This window comes from Lepidochelys olivacea (assembly GCF_965140295.1).
Source record: "Lepidochelys olivacea isolate rLepOli2 genome assembly, chromosome: 6".
NCBI lineage: Eukaryota > Metazoa > Chordata > Testudines > Cheloniidae > Lepidochelys > Lepidochelys olivacea.
Window position 1 is genome coordinate 71,316,412 of NC_140416.1, and position 18,288 is coordinate 71,334,699.

The 18,288-nt window shown below is 43.1% G+C and overlaps 1 protein-coding gene across 1 annotated transcript in view; it reads right to left on the reverse strand.

The window, feature by feature from the left end:
- The window catches only part of RYR3 (ryanodine receptor 3), a gene marked incomplete at its 5' end in the record, with an annotated part of 579,989 nt that overhangs the window by 183,149 nt on the left and 378,552 nt on the right, over nt 1–18,288 (reverse strand). Inside the window, 5 exons of the mRNA XM_084631721.1 lie at nt 1,397–1,464; nt 1,919–2,034; nt 13,575–13,698; nt 13,858–13,933; nt 17,944–18,006. Coding sequence (XP_084487847.1) covers nt 1,397–1,464; nt 1,919–2,034; nt 13,575–13,698; nt 13,858–13,933; nt 17,944–18,006 — 447 coding nt within the window. The remainder of the gene's footprint in view (nt 1–1,396; nt 1,465–1,918; nt 2,035–13,574; nt 13,699–13,857; nt 13,934–17,943; nt 18,007–18,288) is intronic.

The following is an 18,288-nucleotide window of genomic DNA, read 5'->3' on the forward strand; positions in this document are numbered from 1 at the left end:
CAGATCTGGTCTCAAGCCCCGTGACCCTGCTTGTTCATAACAAGCCATGCAAATATTATCCCAGAGCAAGACATTTCTTCCTTATCCTAAATGGTGATGAGTTTATGTCTCAAAGCCTGAGGACTGATAGCCCTTGTAACTGCAAATTCAAGTGGATATGCCATTCTTATACATATAAATATTGAATCTTATTATAAAAAGCATACTAAGCTATTTTCCTGAATAATATCCTGAGGCAGCAAGTTCCAGAAATTACTTATATGTTCCACAAAAGAATATTATGTTTTATCAGTTATAAATATATTGTCTTTTAATTTCATACTATGTCCCCTATCACTCAGCAAAATAATTTCCAGAAATAGTGCCTTAAATCAATACTTCTGGAAATGTCACTTGGACTCTCTGACTCATTACCCACCTATATATATGGGAAACAGATATTCCATTACATGCATAGTTTTGTAACATTAACACATGAAGAAGGAACCTGCAGAGCTGGAACCTTGGAGATTTTGTGCTCCTGATGCTGCTGCTGCATTGCCACTGGAAGCTTAGGTGAGGCTCCTATAGGAGGACCATGTGAGGGTGGTCTGGAAGGAAGTACCGCACCGCAGGACCTCATAGCCCACTCACAGGCACCAACTTTTCAAACTGCTGGGGGGGCTTGACCCCCAGCTCTGCCCCAGGCCTTGCCTCCACTCCACCCTTTTTTCCCCCAAGGGCCCACACCCGCTCTGCCTCTTCCCACCCCCAATCCACCCCTCCCGCCCAGTTCTGCCCCCTCCCGGAGCATGCTCCATCCCCGCTCTTCCCCCCTCCCTCCCTCCCAGACTCCCTGCACCCTCAGAAACAGTTGTTCGTGGCAGGAGGCACCAAGAGGTGCTGATCTGCAGGGTCTGCTGGCGGGCAGGAGGTGCAGGGAGAGCTGGTAGGGAGGCTGCCGGTGTGTGCTCTGCACCCACCCTTTTTTCCCTATGGGTGCTCCTGCCCTGGAGCACCCACAGAGTCTACGCCTATGAGCCCACTGATTGGCTGGCACCAGTACTTAAACCAGGAAGCCATGAAGAGGAGCTATCTGAGCAACAACACAGACTGCCTGCCTGTCTCTGCTTCAGACACTGCTTGCAATAGACCCTAGACTCTGGCTTCCAACCCTAGTTTGTCCTTTGCTCTTTGACTGCTGTCTGCAACCTGGTGCCTGATCCTGCCTGCATACTGATGCCTGACTCGATTTGCCCTCTGGACTGTCTTGGACTCTGACCTCCCTGTACCTGACTCAGCCTGACTCCTGCTCTGACAATTAGGTCCAACCATCCTTGTCCCGATTGTTACACACACTATGTTCTGTATAATAGCAGGAGTTTGAGCACATTCCTTGAAATATTAAGTCACTCACTTTGGCAAAGAATTTAATTTCTTGGTCATGTGGCGATTTCTCTGTTTTTCCACTGGTGACAATGGCTTCTGCAAGGATACAATCAACATAAATGTCAATAAGATTGAGCAAAAATCTAATTGTAAATAACTCTGCAGTCTTTTGAAATAGCCTTACAGACTTAATTTTGAAGCAGTACAAGTAAAGCAGTATAGACACTCCAGCTGGCAGGTTCAGCAGATGCAACAAGTATTGCATTTGCATTTTTTTTAGAATAAATAATAATCAGAATCTTGTGGTATATTTTCTCAAAAGCAACAGAAGTTGTCATATGTGCAACTCAGCATAATGGGTTTATTTTATCATTGTAAAGTTTAAATATTAACTACTTTTATGATAGGTTTCAGAGTAACAGCCGTGAAGTGAGCTGTAGCTCATGAAAGCTCCATGCTCAAATAAATTGGTTAGTCTCTAAGGTGCCACAAGTACTCCTTTTCTTTTTACTTTTATGATGTTCATAATAAAAACACTTGAGAAACTTACCCAAATGTGCAATGAACTCTTGAGCAGAGTCAACATATTTTAGAATCTTCTTCAAAAACTTAAATGCAAACCTCTTTTCCATGGATGATGCATCCAAATCCATATCTTTCAGACCCCTAGTTCAGAAAGGGTTAAAATAAATGATATTACAAAAATGTTACAAATTATCAGGTTTCTATGAAGCTTTCCATGACCTTTTTTATTTTATTACCTAATCAAGGTAAATTTTCATACATTAAAATCCAGCTTTCATAGCAACACTCTTTCCAAATAGCTATTTCTATAGCAGTTACTTAAAATAAGGCTACATTTTTCAGAGGGATTTTATCCTTTTCCATGAAAAGAGTTTAAAAATCATGCACTTCAGTTTCATGACTTCGGAAAGTTTTGATCACATTACACAAATGAAAGTGACTTCATTCTGAGCCTGATCCAGCAAGATGCTGGCTACTCAATTTCCACTGATTTCAGTGCATGGTGAAGATGCTGAATATTGCATAGGAAGCAGATATGTCCAGATCCACAAAAGAACATAAGCACCTAAGTCTGGAATTCAGGTGGCAATGAGATGGTCAAAAACTCTGCTCAACTCTAAAGACGCCTTTGGTGTCTAAATTTGCACCATAAAGTTCCCCATAGCACCTAAGTTCCTGCTTCTGACCATGTGCACAATACATCATTCTAGACACCCAGGTGCCTATGCCCCAGTGGACTCCTCAAACCAGGGGAAGATATGTGTCCCCCCACCTTTCTTACCTGTGGGGCCTAAGCTGGTAGGTGTCTTCAGATCAGGCCTAACTCTACACAAAATGGCTGGAGACAAGAACCCCGCCTTGCAACCTTTTACCGAGTGGATAGGACAGCACTAGGCTGTGGGATAGTCTGATGCAGGTCTCTCACAATCTCTCCTGATGAAAGTATTTTCTGTGTATTAAAAATTAAACATACAGGGTCTAGAGAGTGAGAAAAGCTCCATAGCCCAGTGATTAGGACACTCAGTTGAGTGGCAAGAAACCCCTGCTCAATCCCTTCTTCTCATCAGGCAGAGAGAGGAATTGAACTGGTGTCTCTCACGTCCTAGGTAAATGTACTAACCAGTAGGCTAAAGGGACTCATTTTTCTGTCTGCCTAGCTGGCTTTTATGGATCCCATTTTCAGGCACCTATCTCCCCATTCGTTATACAGGCAGCCCAAGTCCCTAAACTCAGAGTTCTGGATTCCACTGCGTGTCTAGGGACCTAAATTGTAGGTGCTACAATACTCTTAGTTTTGCAAGGCCTAAGTCCCTTTGTAGATTTGAACCTTAGGGTTTTTTTCCCTTGTGGTGCATATTGTTTAAACCATATCTTTGAGGGATCATTCAGGTTCTCTATTTAAATAAAAACTAATGGGGGGTGGGGATTCATATTTTAAAAAAATAGACAGGAAACTATAACTGTCAAAAGGCCATGCACTGATTTAAGACCAAAAAAACCCCAACCCCCCCTCCAAATTAGAATATTCTAGTTACAGAGTACAACTTTCCCTCCCTGAAATTTTCCTGTCATTGTTTGCCTAATTTATTTCCCTCATAGAAGTCATATAGCTCTATCTATTTATGCCTTTTATTTGTTTTTAAAATGGGCTTGTATTTACTTCCTTTTGTTCTACTTTACCTCTTTGTTTTTTCTACATTTACTTTGCTTACTACTTTTTCATCATCACTGTATATTTGTTCATTCTCCCTCCAGTATTGAAGGCATGACAGTTTATACATTCCGTGTTCTGCTATTTAATTATTTGATTTTGTGCAACCAAATAACTCTCTATATATTTGTTCCATCATGTGGTGTATGATTACAGTAACAGCGAGGGCATGGCTACACTTGCAGATGTAGAGCGCTTTGAGTTAAACCAGCCCTTGGAGAGCACAGTAGGGAAAGCGCTGCTGTGTGTCCACACTGACAGCTGCAAGCATACTGGCGTGGCCACATTTGCGGCACTTGCAGCGGCATTGGGCGTGGCGCATTATGGGCAGCTATCCCACAGAGCACCTCTTCCCATTCTGGCGCTGTGGCTTGCGGGAAGGGGGTAGGGAGTGCAGGGCATGCTGGGTCCTGTCCCAACAGCCCATGATGCATCAGTTCGCCTCCCAGCAATCCCTGTGCTTCTGTGCACACTTGGCACCATCTTTCAATGTTTTTTGTACTGCACGCTCTGTCTTCCCTTTTGGTCTGCAGGAATGGAGCCTGAACTGCTGAGGAATATGCTCACGAGTCTCGCCAGCACAACACGTTTGGCAGTTGAGTTACTCCTTAAGATCCAAACTGAGGACTCCGACGATGATATCGACTCGAGTAATGCATACGACAGGAGATTGCTTGTGGCACTCATGGACATGCTCACCACCATGGAACACCGCTTCTGGGCTCGGGAAACAAGCACTGAGTGGTGGGATCACATCGTCATGCAAGACTGGGATGATGAGCAGTGGCTGCAGAAGTTTTGGATGAGAAAAGCCACTTTCATGGGACTGTGTGATGAGCTCGCCCCCACCCTGAGGCACAAGGACACGAGATTGAGAGCTGCCCTGACAGTGGAGAAGCGGGTGGCTATTGCAATCTGGAAGCTGGCAACTTCAGACAGCTACCGGTCGGTCACTAACCTGTTTGGATTGGGAAAATTGACCGTTGGAACTGTGTTGATGCAAGTTTGCAGAGCTATTAATCACATCCTGCTCAGAAGAACCGTGACTCTGGGTAACGCGCATGACATTGTGGCTGGCTTTGCACAAATGGGTTTCCCTAACTGCAGAGGGGCGATAGATGGGATCCATATTCCAATTCTTGTACCAGCCCACCTAGCCTCCGAGTATGTTAATTAGAAGGGGTATTTCTCTATGGTTCTCCAGGCGCTTGTGGATCACGGTGGGCATTTTATTGACATTAACGCAGGCTGGCCCGGAAAGGTGCATGACGCACGCATCTTTCGGAACACTGGACTGTTCAGGAAGCTGCAAGCCAGGACTTTCTTCCCAGACCTGAAGATCCTGTGCAATTAGTATAGAGGGGCTTCAATTCCTATTCCTGTACATAGGCTACAGACTGACTATTCAAAGGAATGGGGGTGCTATACCACAGACCTGCAGTTTGGCTTTGGACTTGAATGGATTTAATTCAGCTGCTCTGATCTCCACTCACAAAGAGCCTAAATATTTGAGTTAAGTGGATTTCATTCAGTAAAAATAAAGGACTACAATTTTTAGGGCCCTATGATGTAAACACTTATGCACATGATTTACTTTACTCATACAAATAGTACCATCACAGCCAATAGGAGTACTCTTGGGACTCAAGTCATACCACCTGCGTGTTAATTAGTATTAATTTCTTTGAAGCTGAGTCTATGCTTTCCCTATAGGCATTCATTTTTTAAAAGAACAAACTTAAGCTATCTACCTCCTCCAAGTACAGAGGAAAAATGGTTACATACCTGTGTTGTAACTGTTGTGCTTTGAGATGTGAAGCACAGTTCAGGAGGACAGGTCATGGAATAGATGTGTGCAACACATCTAAAAGAAAAACAGTTACAGTACAGGTATGGAACTGTTTTTTCTTCATCATCTGATTTCACATACCTATTCCATTTCTGTGACTCCCAAGCAGTTGTCTATGGAGCAGAGTTTGGAGTCTATTGAAAAGCAACTGCAGAACTGCCTTCCCAGAATCTACATTGCTTCTGGAAGCCAATGAAATGGCACAGTGCTTGATAAAGATGTGAACTGGAGACCAAGTCACTGCTCTACACATATTTAGTATTGGAATGTTCTTTCAGAATGCTCCTGAAACTGTCTGTGCACTTGCGGAATGTGCCATCAGCTTGGAAGGTGGTTTAGACTTTGCAACATCATAACACGTAGAAATGTACATGATCCATTCAGAAATCTGTTGTGAGGTAACCACCTCCCATTTCATCCTCCCTGTACGCGAAACAAATATTTGAGGCAAAGAATGACAGCCAGCGAATGAAGTTATTCCTCACCCTTGTGTGAATGCGGTTTGGAAAAAACCCCGTAGGTAAATAGATGGTTTAGTTGATATGGAAATTAGTACTCACCTTAGGAAAAAAAACTTCAGGGGAGGTCTTAAAGCAACGTTATCCATATAAAAAATAGTATAAAGTTGGTCTGCCAATAATACTTGCAGTTTTCCAACCCTCCAATCAGAAATAAATGCCACCAGAAAGGCTACCCTGGGTGATAATATGGAAAAGGGCAAGAAGTTAAAGGCTGAAAGGGAAGACCCATTAGAGCTGACAATATTAAGTTCAAATCCCAGGGGAAAGTAGCTCTTTAACCTGAGGAAAAAGCCTGGTCATTCCCTTCAAAAAATCTGATTGGGTTGCAAAATATCAAATATCAAATGACCTTGAAACAGAAGATGAAAAGCTGAAAGTGCAACCAAGTGCACCTTGAGAGAGCTTAGAGAGAGACCCGATTCGCTCAGATGCAGCAAATACTCTAGAACATCCTGAACCCTTGCCTCACCAGGAAGAACATTCCACTTGCCTGTCCACCTTTGTGTAGATAAGTAATTCTGGTGGACAATTTTCTATTGTTCAGTAGAGTTCTGCACAGCTAGTGACCATTCCCACCCCCCCTCCCACCAGTCTAGCCACTCAGCAGCCATGTTGTGAGGCTCTGAGGATTGGATTTAACAAGGCTGTGATTCTCGGAAACCATGTCTATATCCTGAAGCAGAATCAAGGGCAGTCGTCCTGACAACTTCTGGAGGCCCGAAAACTGGTGCTGTTGTGTCCAATTAGTAATAGAGCTTGAGCAATTAATATTAGAGAAGCATGATCTTACTTTGTTTTGAGAATTACCTAAGGTATATCAAGGGTATGAGAGGGAAGGCGTAGAGATTCATCTTCCATGAAAACAGGAACATGTCCATGATTGAACGCAGGCTCTGACCCACCATGGAGCAGAATTGATGGCACTACTTCTTCTGCTTCATAGTGAAAAGATCCACAGTCTGTCTCTCCCAGGTTTGAAAAACCACTCATATTATATTGATTTTTAGAGACCACTTGTGATCCCTGCTGAAAGATCCACTGAGATGATCCTCCAGAGAAATTTGAATACCTTGTAGATGAGACACCCTGAGTGATATCTTATTCTGAATGCAAAAATTCCGGAGCCTAAAAGCTTCCTGACAGATCTGATCTGGCTCCCCATGTCATAATGCTGTCATATTGTCTGTAAGGACCTGAACAGAGTTTTCCCTTATCTCAAAAATTTTAAGGCCAGAGGAGATCAAGATCATCTAGTCTGACTTCCTGCACATCACAGGCCACAGAACAACACCCACCCACTCTGGCTGAGTTACTGAAGTCCTCAAATCTTCATTTAAAAAGACGTCAAGTTACAGACAATCCACCATTTACTCGACTTCAAGCCCGCAAGTGAGCTGTGTCCCATGCTACCAAGGAAGGTGAAAAACCTCCAGGCTCTCTGCCAATTTGACCTGGGGAAAAATTCCTTCTTGACCCCCATTATGGTAATCAGTTAGACCGTGAGCACATGGGGGAGAGACCCACCCATCCAGACATCTGGGAACAAATTCTCTATAGTAACTCAGAGCTTTCTCCATCTAGTGTCCCATCTCTGTCCATAGGAGATATTTGCCAATAGCAGTCACAGATAGGCCATATGCTATTGTAGGTAACCTCATCATGCCATAAATTTATCAAGCTCAATCTTGAAACAAGTTATGGGTTTTGCCCCCACTACTCCCTTTGGCCTCCACTACTCCCCCTTTTCCAGAACTTCACTCTGCAGATGGTTAGAAACCTTGATCTAATTTCAAGCCTAAACTTGTTGACCGCCAGGTATACCCATTTGTTCTTGTGCCAACATTGGCCCTTAACTTAAATAACTCTCCATCTCTGGTGTTTGCCCATCTGTCAGGAACCCAGACATTCATGCCAAACTAAAGAAGACCAGAGTCATGGGAGGAAGGGTCAAGAGAAGGGCACTCCCTTGCAAATGTTTCATTGGACTTTCCACCAGTTCAAGAAGGATATCAAGAAGGATATTACTCTTGTAGGTACATGAATCAACCTGTCCAGAGCATGTCATATGGATGATTGATGGATTTTTAACCAGTCTTTTAAACACCCCAGGTGTCATCTGGCATGCAGAGTTACAAATATGCAAGAGGCCATGTGTCTCAGAAGCCTTAAACACTTTCTCACCATTGTTTGCAGGTGAGCCTGGAGCAAGTTGCATAACTCCAGAATTGCTTAGAACCTGGTCTGAGGGAGGCATGCAATGGCTGATGCAGAATCTAGGAGTGTCCAGAATCACTCAATTTTCTGTACAGGATAAAGGATTGACTTTTCTGTGTTTATAATCAGGTGCAGCTGGCAAGCAGAGTCTGGATTTTCCTGATACCTGGAATGCCCCTGAATTAAACAATTGTCTAGGTAGGGGAATACCTGAATGCCAATTCTGTGGAGAGAGACAGCTATGATGGCCATGCATTTGGTAAATAGTCTTGGAGGACAGTAAATTGGTAGCGATGGCCTGATACCAGCATGCTAGATGGAGGAGATGGAGGTGACCTTTTCTTCCCAATGCACTGAGTCAAGCTGAGCAGCCTTTCCTCCCACAGCTGGCTCAGTATCTTTTTCATTTTCACATAGACCAGGGGAGAAGTTCCTCCTCCTTCCTGGTTGTAGTTACCTATTGTCATCTCCCAAGCAGCTGTCACACACTTTACTTGGGACATTTCCCATCCTTAGATGGGTATCATAGATTTGGCAGTGTACTGCAGATGCCTCAGTGTCCCGGCTTTCAGCTGGAGGCACCACTACACCCTGTTCTGTAGTGCCTCTGGTTCCCTGATAATGATGGGCAGAAACCTTATTTCTGGCTCAGTTGCAGCCAGGACACCAAGGGAGACAGATGTGTTCTGCTTACTCCAGCCTGCTGACTCTGCTGCCAAGCCCGGCAATGCCCTGCCCACTGCGGAAACTGTGTCTGCCACAAACCTGCCAGGACTGCTGCTGGCCACCTACCCAGAGGAGATGGAAGGCACCACATAGTGCCAGGTACACCCTGAGGGGAGGATAGAAAGTGGCCCAGGGACAGCCTACTTCAGTTTAGCTGTAGCACTGCCTGAAGCATGGTTGGCATGTTGCAGCTAGATTCTCCGCTGACTCAGTGGCGGACCACTCTGTCTGTTAAGGGCCGTGGGTTGGGGCCTAGTGGAGTAGGGTGGACCGGCCCCCTCCCTGGCACCCCACACCTGGGGCAGTAGCCTCCCCTTGCCAGGTCAAGAGGCCTGCATTTGTCAGTTGTCTGCTGGAGCTAGAACATTTGGATCCTGGGTTTTTGCTCTGTCCCTGCACCAAGGACCCAGAGCTAATTGACTCCTGGGTTTTCACTCTGCCCCCTCATGAAGGGCCCAGAGCTTAACTGACTACTGTGTTTGCTCTGCCCTTCTCTAAAGGGCCCAGAGCTTATAGACAGCTGAGTTCACTCTGGCCCCTGCCTAACAGGCCCAGAGCCTGCAGACTATCGTGTCTGCTCTGGCTGCTGCCAAAAGGGCCCAGACACCACAAACTAAGGTGTTTGCTCAGCCCGGGCTTAAAGGGCCCAGGGGCTATAGATGGTTGGCTGTTCAGCCCCAGCCTAAGGGCCAGAGCCTACTGGCCCTGGGAGACCCTGCTTTTGCCTTAGGGCTGGAACCAATTGACTATCTGGGGGATCAGCCCTGTTAGACCAGTTGAGACACTAATGCCTAATGCTAATTCTCCTGATATTCAGCAGCAGTCCTTATGGCGTAGTGAGGCCGTGTGGCCTTCCTCCGACCCAGAGTGGGAGGGATGACTGCCACTCCACTATACCCTCTCATACCTTGGAAATGCTGCATGTAAGGGAGCTGGACCAGAAGGCTAAATGTAAAAGATAAAATAGGGTCACAAGAAAATTTTTCATCTCTTTGCTGTTTGGATTCTTGCAAGGCCTGGAGCTAAGAAACAAAAAAGCAGAGAACCCTAAGGTCAGCCTGAGCTAAGCCCTGAAAAGACATCCAATGCTGACAGATTATTACATCTCTGTCACTTTTTAGAACCATAGACTGAACTCATTTGTGCATATATGTGGCCTTCCTTAAACTTTAAATAAGTCTTATTTCTTTTTCTTAGTTAATAAACCTTTAGTTAGTTTATTACAGGATTGGCTACAGGTATTGTCTTTGGTGTGAGATCTAAGGTACAAATTGACCTGGGATAAATGACTGGTCTCTTGCGACTGGGAGCAACCTGAATATTGTGTGATTTTTGGTGTAAGTGACCATTTATCACTAAGTCCAGCTTGCATGGGTGGCAAGATAGACTTGACAGCCTAAGGGGACTGTATGACTCCATGGTAAGACTGTTATAGCAGTCCAGAAGTTCACATTTAGTACTGGCTTGGTAAAATCTAATTATAGAATGTATCACCAGTTTAAGGTGTCTGCCCTGCTTTTTGACACTCTGCCCTGAGGTAGGCACTCATGGTCATGAGCCCCTCCAGACAGCATGACAATGGTGACTCCCCAACCCACTCCCATTTGTCTTATGTACCCCTTAATTTGAGTTGCAACTTCAGCATACTTCATATCTCCTTTTTTCTGAATTCCCTCAAACTTCCTTCAGGGATCACTTTAAATTTTTGCAGTAATTCTTTTTTAGATAACCCTCAATCTTTGTAGTTCTCTCTGTTCATATGGATGAAAGTCACTAAGGCCTTCCCTGGCAGAAGTGGAGCCAGACACCATACCATGTCTTCTTGCCCCATCTTATTCAATTCATATCCCATTTCAAAAGCATTTAGAAGTACATTCATGTCATCCCCTTCCCTAAAGCAAGGAAACAATTTGGAGTCTATGTGGCTCCCCTAGACTAGGCATATGAGGTCTGGCTCCACCTACCAGATCAGTTTTGCTGGCACAATCTCTCCATCTCGAACTGATGTTGATGCTCCTTCTCTCTCTCTCATCTCGCTGCTTGACTGGGGGCAAGCACCTCTGGCTGCTGTTTCTCCAGGGGCTACAACAGTGTACACCAGTTACCAACCAGCTTTTACAAAGCAAAGTACATTTATTCTTAGGGCAAAGCATCACAGAGAAAACATAAAAACCACAAGTCTTACATGTTTAGTAATAAACATAGCAGAAGTTGCCTTTCAGTCTTATGGGCCCTACTAGGCCAAAGTGATTCCATCCTTTTAGCAGGATTGGGCCTTCCCATTGGACAGAATGTCCTGTCCATTTGCTCACTCAAAATGAAGATCCTGAGTCCTTTATATATCCCCAGTTCTTTGTTTGTCTCTTCATCTCTGGAAAATCCATTCTGAACCAGTATGTGCAAACCACCCCTCGTGGTGCTGCTTCTCCAGAGCTGGTTACAATCCTGGGGTAATCACCCCTTATTGTTTTTAATTCTGTAAGAGCTGTAGTAACTCTTCTCCATAGCAGTAGCAGACTCACACAGCTATGATGTAGCTGTGGTAGTGCATAGAATGGACTTCCATCTTGAATGGTCCCTGCAAGTCTTCTTCCTTTGGCAAGAGTCAATATGGGAGGGTTTAGGCTTCTTAAATCCCGCAAAATTGAATCTTCCAACCTCTTTCATGGTTGGCCTCATGTCCTACTTCCTTCAATGGCAGCTTTGTAAACCTTCTATAACTGTACCTTCTTGTGCACATTGGACATGACCCCATATTTGCAGTTGTCTTCTTCTTAACTGGTGCAAAACTGCAGCTTGCCAGGATCAGCTAATTTGTCTGTGACAAAATCAACCAATGGATGTTAAGAATATACCATAACTTTTGTTGAAAAAAACCTGTTTGGTTTCTTCTGCTCAGCTGTTTTTAATAACCATTTTTCTGCTCCATATAATAGACATGTTATCACTATTGCATTGAACACTCATCTTACTTTTCGCACAGACATCCTGTCACCAAAACAGAGGGCAATGAAGACGCTGAAATCCAGCATGTAACTTCGCTGGATATAGAACCCTTTGTTATCAATTATCAGTCTTCAGGGATCTTACTTCTCCCCCATTCAGAAGGAGACTGTTCCCCTCCCAGGTGCTTGGAAAGTCATCACTACTGACAGATAGTGTCTAAGCACCATGGAACTGGGTTACATGTTCCAGTTCTTTTCTGTCCCTTTCCCCTTCCACATCCCTTTTCAGCGACCCGCTCATGTGTCACTTCTTCTTTAAGAAATCCAATCACTTCTTCATGTAGGAGCTGGTATCATTCCATAAAGTTTCGTAATCTTATGTCCCTAGATTTTTGTGTTCTCTTTTTAAAAGATCAGCAACCACAGCACTTGGCTCTATTTTGCCTTGGTGAGGGCCACATTAAATAATGGGTTTGAGAATCACTGCTCAGGACAGACCCCCTTGCAAATTAGACAGTGCTTAAATCCAGGAGACTTGGACATAACCAAACTGCCCAGTGCCAGGTGAAACAACCACAGAGAAAATAAAAAATAAAATATTCCCAAGTGGGAAACAACACAGGTAACTATACACTAGCACTATAACAACTATTTACAAGAAAAAAAATTTCTTCAGAGGAAAAAAGGGGAACCAGAGCAACGGCCCATGGAGAGCTCCAACAGTGCAGCGAGAAGGAATTGAGGGGGTGCTGGGATGGCTTTGCCTGTTATTCCTTGACCTGGACGTGCAAGGAAATGAACAGTGCATGTGCCACCCCGATGGGTAAGGAAAACTCTTTTGATAAGTCCACACCTGAAGTGGAATACACATGTAAAATCATCTGAAAAGGAACAGACATGTGCAATCACTTGAAGAAGAACCCCACTTACCAGACCATTTTAGTTTACAAGAAATACTGAACGCTATGAAATATACAAGGCCTTACAGGCTCTTTGTCAGGTAATGTCTTATTGAATTTTTACAAAAAGAATATTATTCAACTTATGAGGTTCTTCCCTTCTGGTATAATAATTCATTTTTCAATGGTTTGGCCTCATGCAGTATTGCAATAATGAATTATTTATTTAACTGCAGAATAAGTAATTCCCTAGTGTTCATCCTGCCCTCAGATAAAATAACGCATGTCAGTGTCTTTTGTAAGTTCTGCCACGTTGCATGAACAAGTTATGCAGGGATGCACACCAAAGAGTCCATTTGTCTTACAGATCAAACATAATCCTACAGACCAGTTATCATAGAAATCCAACTAAAAGAGTTATTTTATGCATATACATTTCTATAACATTATAGAATATAATGAATATATACAGAATATAACCACAAAGCCTATTTTCCCATGATGCTTACTGACAACTGCTGGGTGTTAATTTATGAAGTTCTGAGCTGTTTACATTGTTTGGTTTAGATCTTATTATTGTATTCTGTTTTTGTCATGAACTATAAATTTTACCTGTGTGTGCTATCCCCAAAATCAAAATCAAAATAATTTTCTATGTTAAGAAAGGACTGGAAATTATAATTTTCTTTTAGTTATAGATAAAATACAAAATGGTAATTATGTTGTTCACAATTAACACAAAGAATAGCGAGAGAAAGGAATTAGCAAGAATGAAGGTATTGGTAAGGAAATATTTTAAATAAATACACAGCTTACCTAGATACAACAATGCCATTCATTTGAAGGAATTTAAACAGCTCTTGTGCCTTCTCCCGGTCCCGAGACTTCTCCTTGGCTGTCAAGGTGTCATAAGGTACCAGTAAAGGATGACTACCTCCTCCTTTGGAAAGTTGAGAGAACTGTAAATTTTTCTATTGTAATGTTATTTTTCAAATATAAAGGGAACTACATAATTTGCATTGTCGTATGCTGTCTTCTGTTCTTTCAGACTCTTCCCCCTCCCTCATTTCATTTGTGGTTCACCAGATTCTGTTCTTACCTTTGCTCTCCAATTCCATTTTCTTCTTTCTGGCCCAAATGTTATGATAGTTTTCTGCTACTACCTCAACCATTCCCTACATCGCCACAAAGAAAAGGCAATCCAAAATTAAAAGGTGATAGAATAAAAATTCAGCTAACACTATTACACATAAATATACTTTAAAAACTGAGCTGAAATACAGAAACATTGTAGACAGGATATCAACAATTTTCTTTCATTAATTAATTAATTTGGTGTTTATACTAAGCATTAGCCTCAATAGAGACGTTATCTGGGTCTGACTCAGAACAACAATAATTGAATGGAAGTTCAGATCCAGAGATGTTTTCTAGCATGAATCAGTGAATGTTTAAAATCATTGTGTTTACCAATAATACTACTACGAATAATTGTTATTATTATTATTATGTATATTATCGTAATACCTAGAAACCCTGGTCATGGACAAGCCCCCCTTTGTTTTAGGTGCTGTGCAAACACAGAAAAAATAAAATCTCTGTTCCAAAAAGCTTGAGTATAAGATAAAAGACAACAGGTGCAAATAGACAGATGGGGGAGTACAAGGAAACAATAAAACAATGTTGGTCAGCATGACAGACAATGGTTTCAGCACATCAGCGGCCTAAATGTTGTACAGTTATTGTAAGCATCATGGCAAATGAGAGTTTTAAGGGGGAATCCAAAGGAGGATAATGAGGTAGCTTTGTAGATGTTTATAGAGAGCTCATCCTAAGCATGTGGGGCAGCATGGGAGAAAACACAAAAGTAATTGTTTGAAAATTTAACAAATGGATTATAGAAGTTGGCCTCACTGGCCAGTCAGAGGCGAGAGTTGACATCTTGATAGTGAATGAGAGGTGATACATAGGATGGGGATAGACTGTGAAGACAAGAAGCTTATGTTTGATGCAAAAGAGAAAGGGGAGCTAGCAGATGGTGCAAAGAGAGGGATGACATGATCAAAGCAATGAGATAAGAAAACGATCTTTGAAGCAGTGTTCTGAGTGGATAGATTGGCATAACACTGCATTTGTCAAGGCCTCAGAAAACGATGTTCCAGTAAGCAAGACATGCGATGATGAGAACCCCAACAACAATTACAGCTGCGTGAATGGATAGGAAAGGCCATATCTTAGAGATGTCACGAAGAAAGAATCAGCAAGCTGTAGACACAACCTGGATGTGGGGACCTTCGAAGATGTCAAATTTAAAGATAATACCCAGGTTACAGGCCTGAGTGATAGGCAAGATGGTGGTGCTATCCACAGCGACTAAGAAAGAAGAGGGTTTTGGGGGAAAGATTAAGAGATCTGTCTTAGCCATGTTGAGCTTGAGCTGATGGCTCGACAGCCACAAGGAGAAGTCAGCTGAGATTTTAGCTTGGGCAGATGGAGACACACCTAGATTAAAGATGTAGATCTGTGAGTATTCAGCACAGAGATGGTAGTTGAATTTGTGTCTGTGAATAAGATTACCCAGAGATAAGGTGTAGAGAGAGAAGAGAAAGGGACAAAGGACAGAATCCTATAATACCCTCCGAAAAGTTGGATGAGGAATGAGGAGGATTGCCAGAAGAACAAGCTGAAGGAGTGAGGAGGGAGTTAGAAGGAGAACCAGGAGAGGAAAGTCATGGAAGCTGTGATGATTTTGGAATTTGTCTCCACAACTTCTGAATGTTGTTTGATATCATGAACTCTCTGCATGTATCTTCATCAGACTGCAAACTCCATTTTGATTATGGGAGCCAATTGCCTTGTCTGTTGTCTTTTTACCTCCATGTTGGGACTGAAATACAGGGCTGACAATAGAGGATTGTTAAATGGGATGATCTTCTATTCAAATATAAACACCCTAGAAAATAAGCTGGCTCCCACTCAGGAGAACTGGTTTGTCAGGGGAGAGGCAACTAGCAATGAGGTCCTGTGTGGATCTGTGATCACCTGAGGAGTCTGATTCCAGAAGTGACCTGACAAAGGTTTTAAAAAGGTTATAAAAGGCCAATTTTCACCAGCTCAAGTGGAGGGAGGTTGCTACAGGAGCCTGAAGAGGCTGGAGGTAACCCTGCTTACCTGAACTCAGATGGTCCCCTGTGGACTCCCAAGGGAAGGGTGAGCCAGGATGAAAGGAATGGTATTGATGCCAGTGTTTGTTGTTTTCTAAATGTTCTATGCATCTCTTGTGCTGTTAAGTAAAGAGAATTCTGCGTGTGTTGTGTGTTACATCTATCATGTGTCCTGGGAGAGTTAACTTGTGATTCCAGAGCACCCACATAGGTGGAGTTCTGGGAGAGCGGGGGCTGGGATTGAGGACATGGGATTCCATTAAGTTGGAAGAGCAGAGTTGTTTAGCTAGGAAGATGACAGAACCAAACAAGAAAGAACAGATTTGTAATGGAAGACGTCAGCAGTCCATGGGATTTCTGCCAGATATGCTCTGTGATGCTGACAGACCCTGGTTGGCAGTGGCCAGGATCAAACTTGGGACCTCTGAAGCTAAATTCATCAGCCACTACTGCATGAGCTGAAAGCCACATGCCTCTGAGCTAAGACTGTTCATCAATCTCTAGCTGTACCAGGCACCACTAGAATGGGACACCAAGCAGGAATGGGTTACAGCTCCACAACAGGAGAACAGGAGCTCAGGAAGCAGATGTTGGGCGTAAGTCAGGAATGGGCATTAGTAAGGCAGACCTGGCAATAGGAGAGCGGGACCAAAAAGTCAAGGGTGAAGGAGAGCAAAGCATGGAGAGAATCAACCACCATATCAATGGAAGGAAGGGAAAATAAAACAGGGAGGAGAGAGCTGAGCAGATGAGAAGTCATCAATACTGATGGACTGGAGTCATGGAGCAGAGAGGGGACTGAAGGGTGATGCTGAAAGAGATCAGGTGATGGTCACAGAGGAGGAACTCATCAACAGAGAGAGATTAGTGCTTGGTGAAGATCAAGTTAAGTGTCTTTTGGTGAGTGGGAGAGTTGAACCAGAGCTGCAGTTCAAAGAGGCGAGGGAACCTGCAGCTAAGGGGTTGGATGGGTCATCAAAATGGAAGATGAAGTCACCAAGGATGAGTGTCGGAGATTGTGAGAAGAGGAAGAGAGACCCCCAGGAGTCAAAATCAGAATGAGGAGGATGGATGGGGAAGAACTGGGTGGATGGTAGATGTCAGCATCATGGAGGGGGAAAGGAGAAGAGTGAGAAGCAATACCATTTGAAAGAGAAGAAAGAGTGGGAAAAGGGAGGGAAAGAGGGTCAGAAGCAGCAGGACTGGGAGAGGAGAAGGCCAACACCCCACCATGGTCTGATCCAGGTTGGGGAGTGTGAGAGAAGGCACAGGCTCTATCGGAGATAAAACATTTATTTGTTTTAAATAGTTGTTTATTTTCATTCTGATTCAGAACTGCATTATTTGTTTAGTTTTGTAAAAATGACCCTTTCAATGATCTGGGTGCATGTACTTAAAAAAAAACATAGAAAAGCAATGCCATATAGGCTGTCTTTCCCCGAGTAAACTTGTTTGGAGTAATAATGCAACCTCTGGAAGGCATACCTCCATCATATCTCACTCTCTTATTAAATGCCTAGGAAAATACATGGGCTTTGGAACATGCTTGGAATATTAATTTACTCGCTTTAGAACCAAGGCAAGAGACAGGTTCCTAAGATGTGGGGCAGTTACTGAAAATGCTTTGCCTGCAGTCCCCTTATGGGCTTTACATTGCACTATTTTCTAGAAGGCCAGACGATACCAGCTAGCACATGAAACACCATCAACAGAACAAACAGTAGACGTCTCATTTTGAACTCATGTTAACTGACCCTGCAAAATTGAGAACAAATGCAGTATCTACCTATTTGTATAGGAGGGTGCAACAAGTATACTCACAGACATGTACATGTACCCATAAAACCCCACACATGTGCATAAAATGGGTAAGTGTACACACAGATACACATTTGCAATCACATACATGCAGGTTTTTGTAGGCACACCAATTACACATTCCTTTGAAGATGTGACCCTACATGTTGATAGGTCACTTCATACTTTTTTCCGCAGAATACGCTGAAAATATTAATACACACCTGGAGCTCCCTAGAGAGTACAACATTAGAAAGATCAAGTGGTGTTGGGCTGTATCCATTTCCCTGGAAATATAATGGAAGAGTTATTGATGTTTTTAAACTATTTACTTCATTTCTATTGTCAACAAAAATAGAATTAAACTATTTAGATTTCTGAAGCCCTTTGAGTAAGAATCATGTTTGCCTTTGTGTCTTGTACAGAGATGAACATACCATGGATGTTTAACCAACAACAGAGGCTATAATACACTTATATTTATTCTTTACATGCTCATTTTGTTCATCAGGCCCCAATACAGCAAACCAATTAAGAACATGATTATGGTTAAGCATGTGAACAGTCAC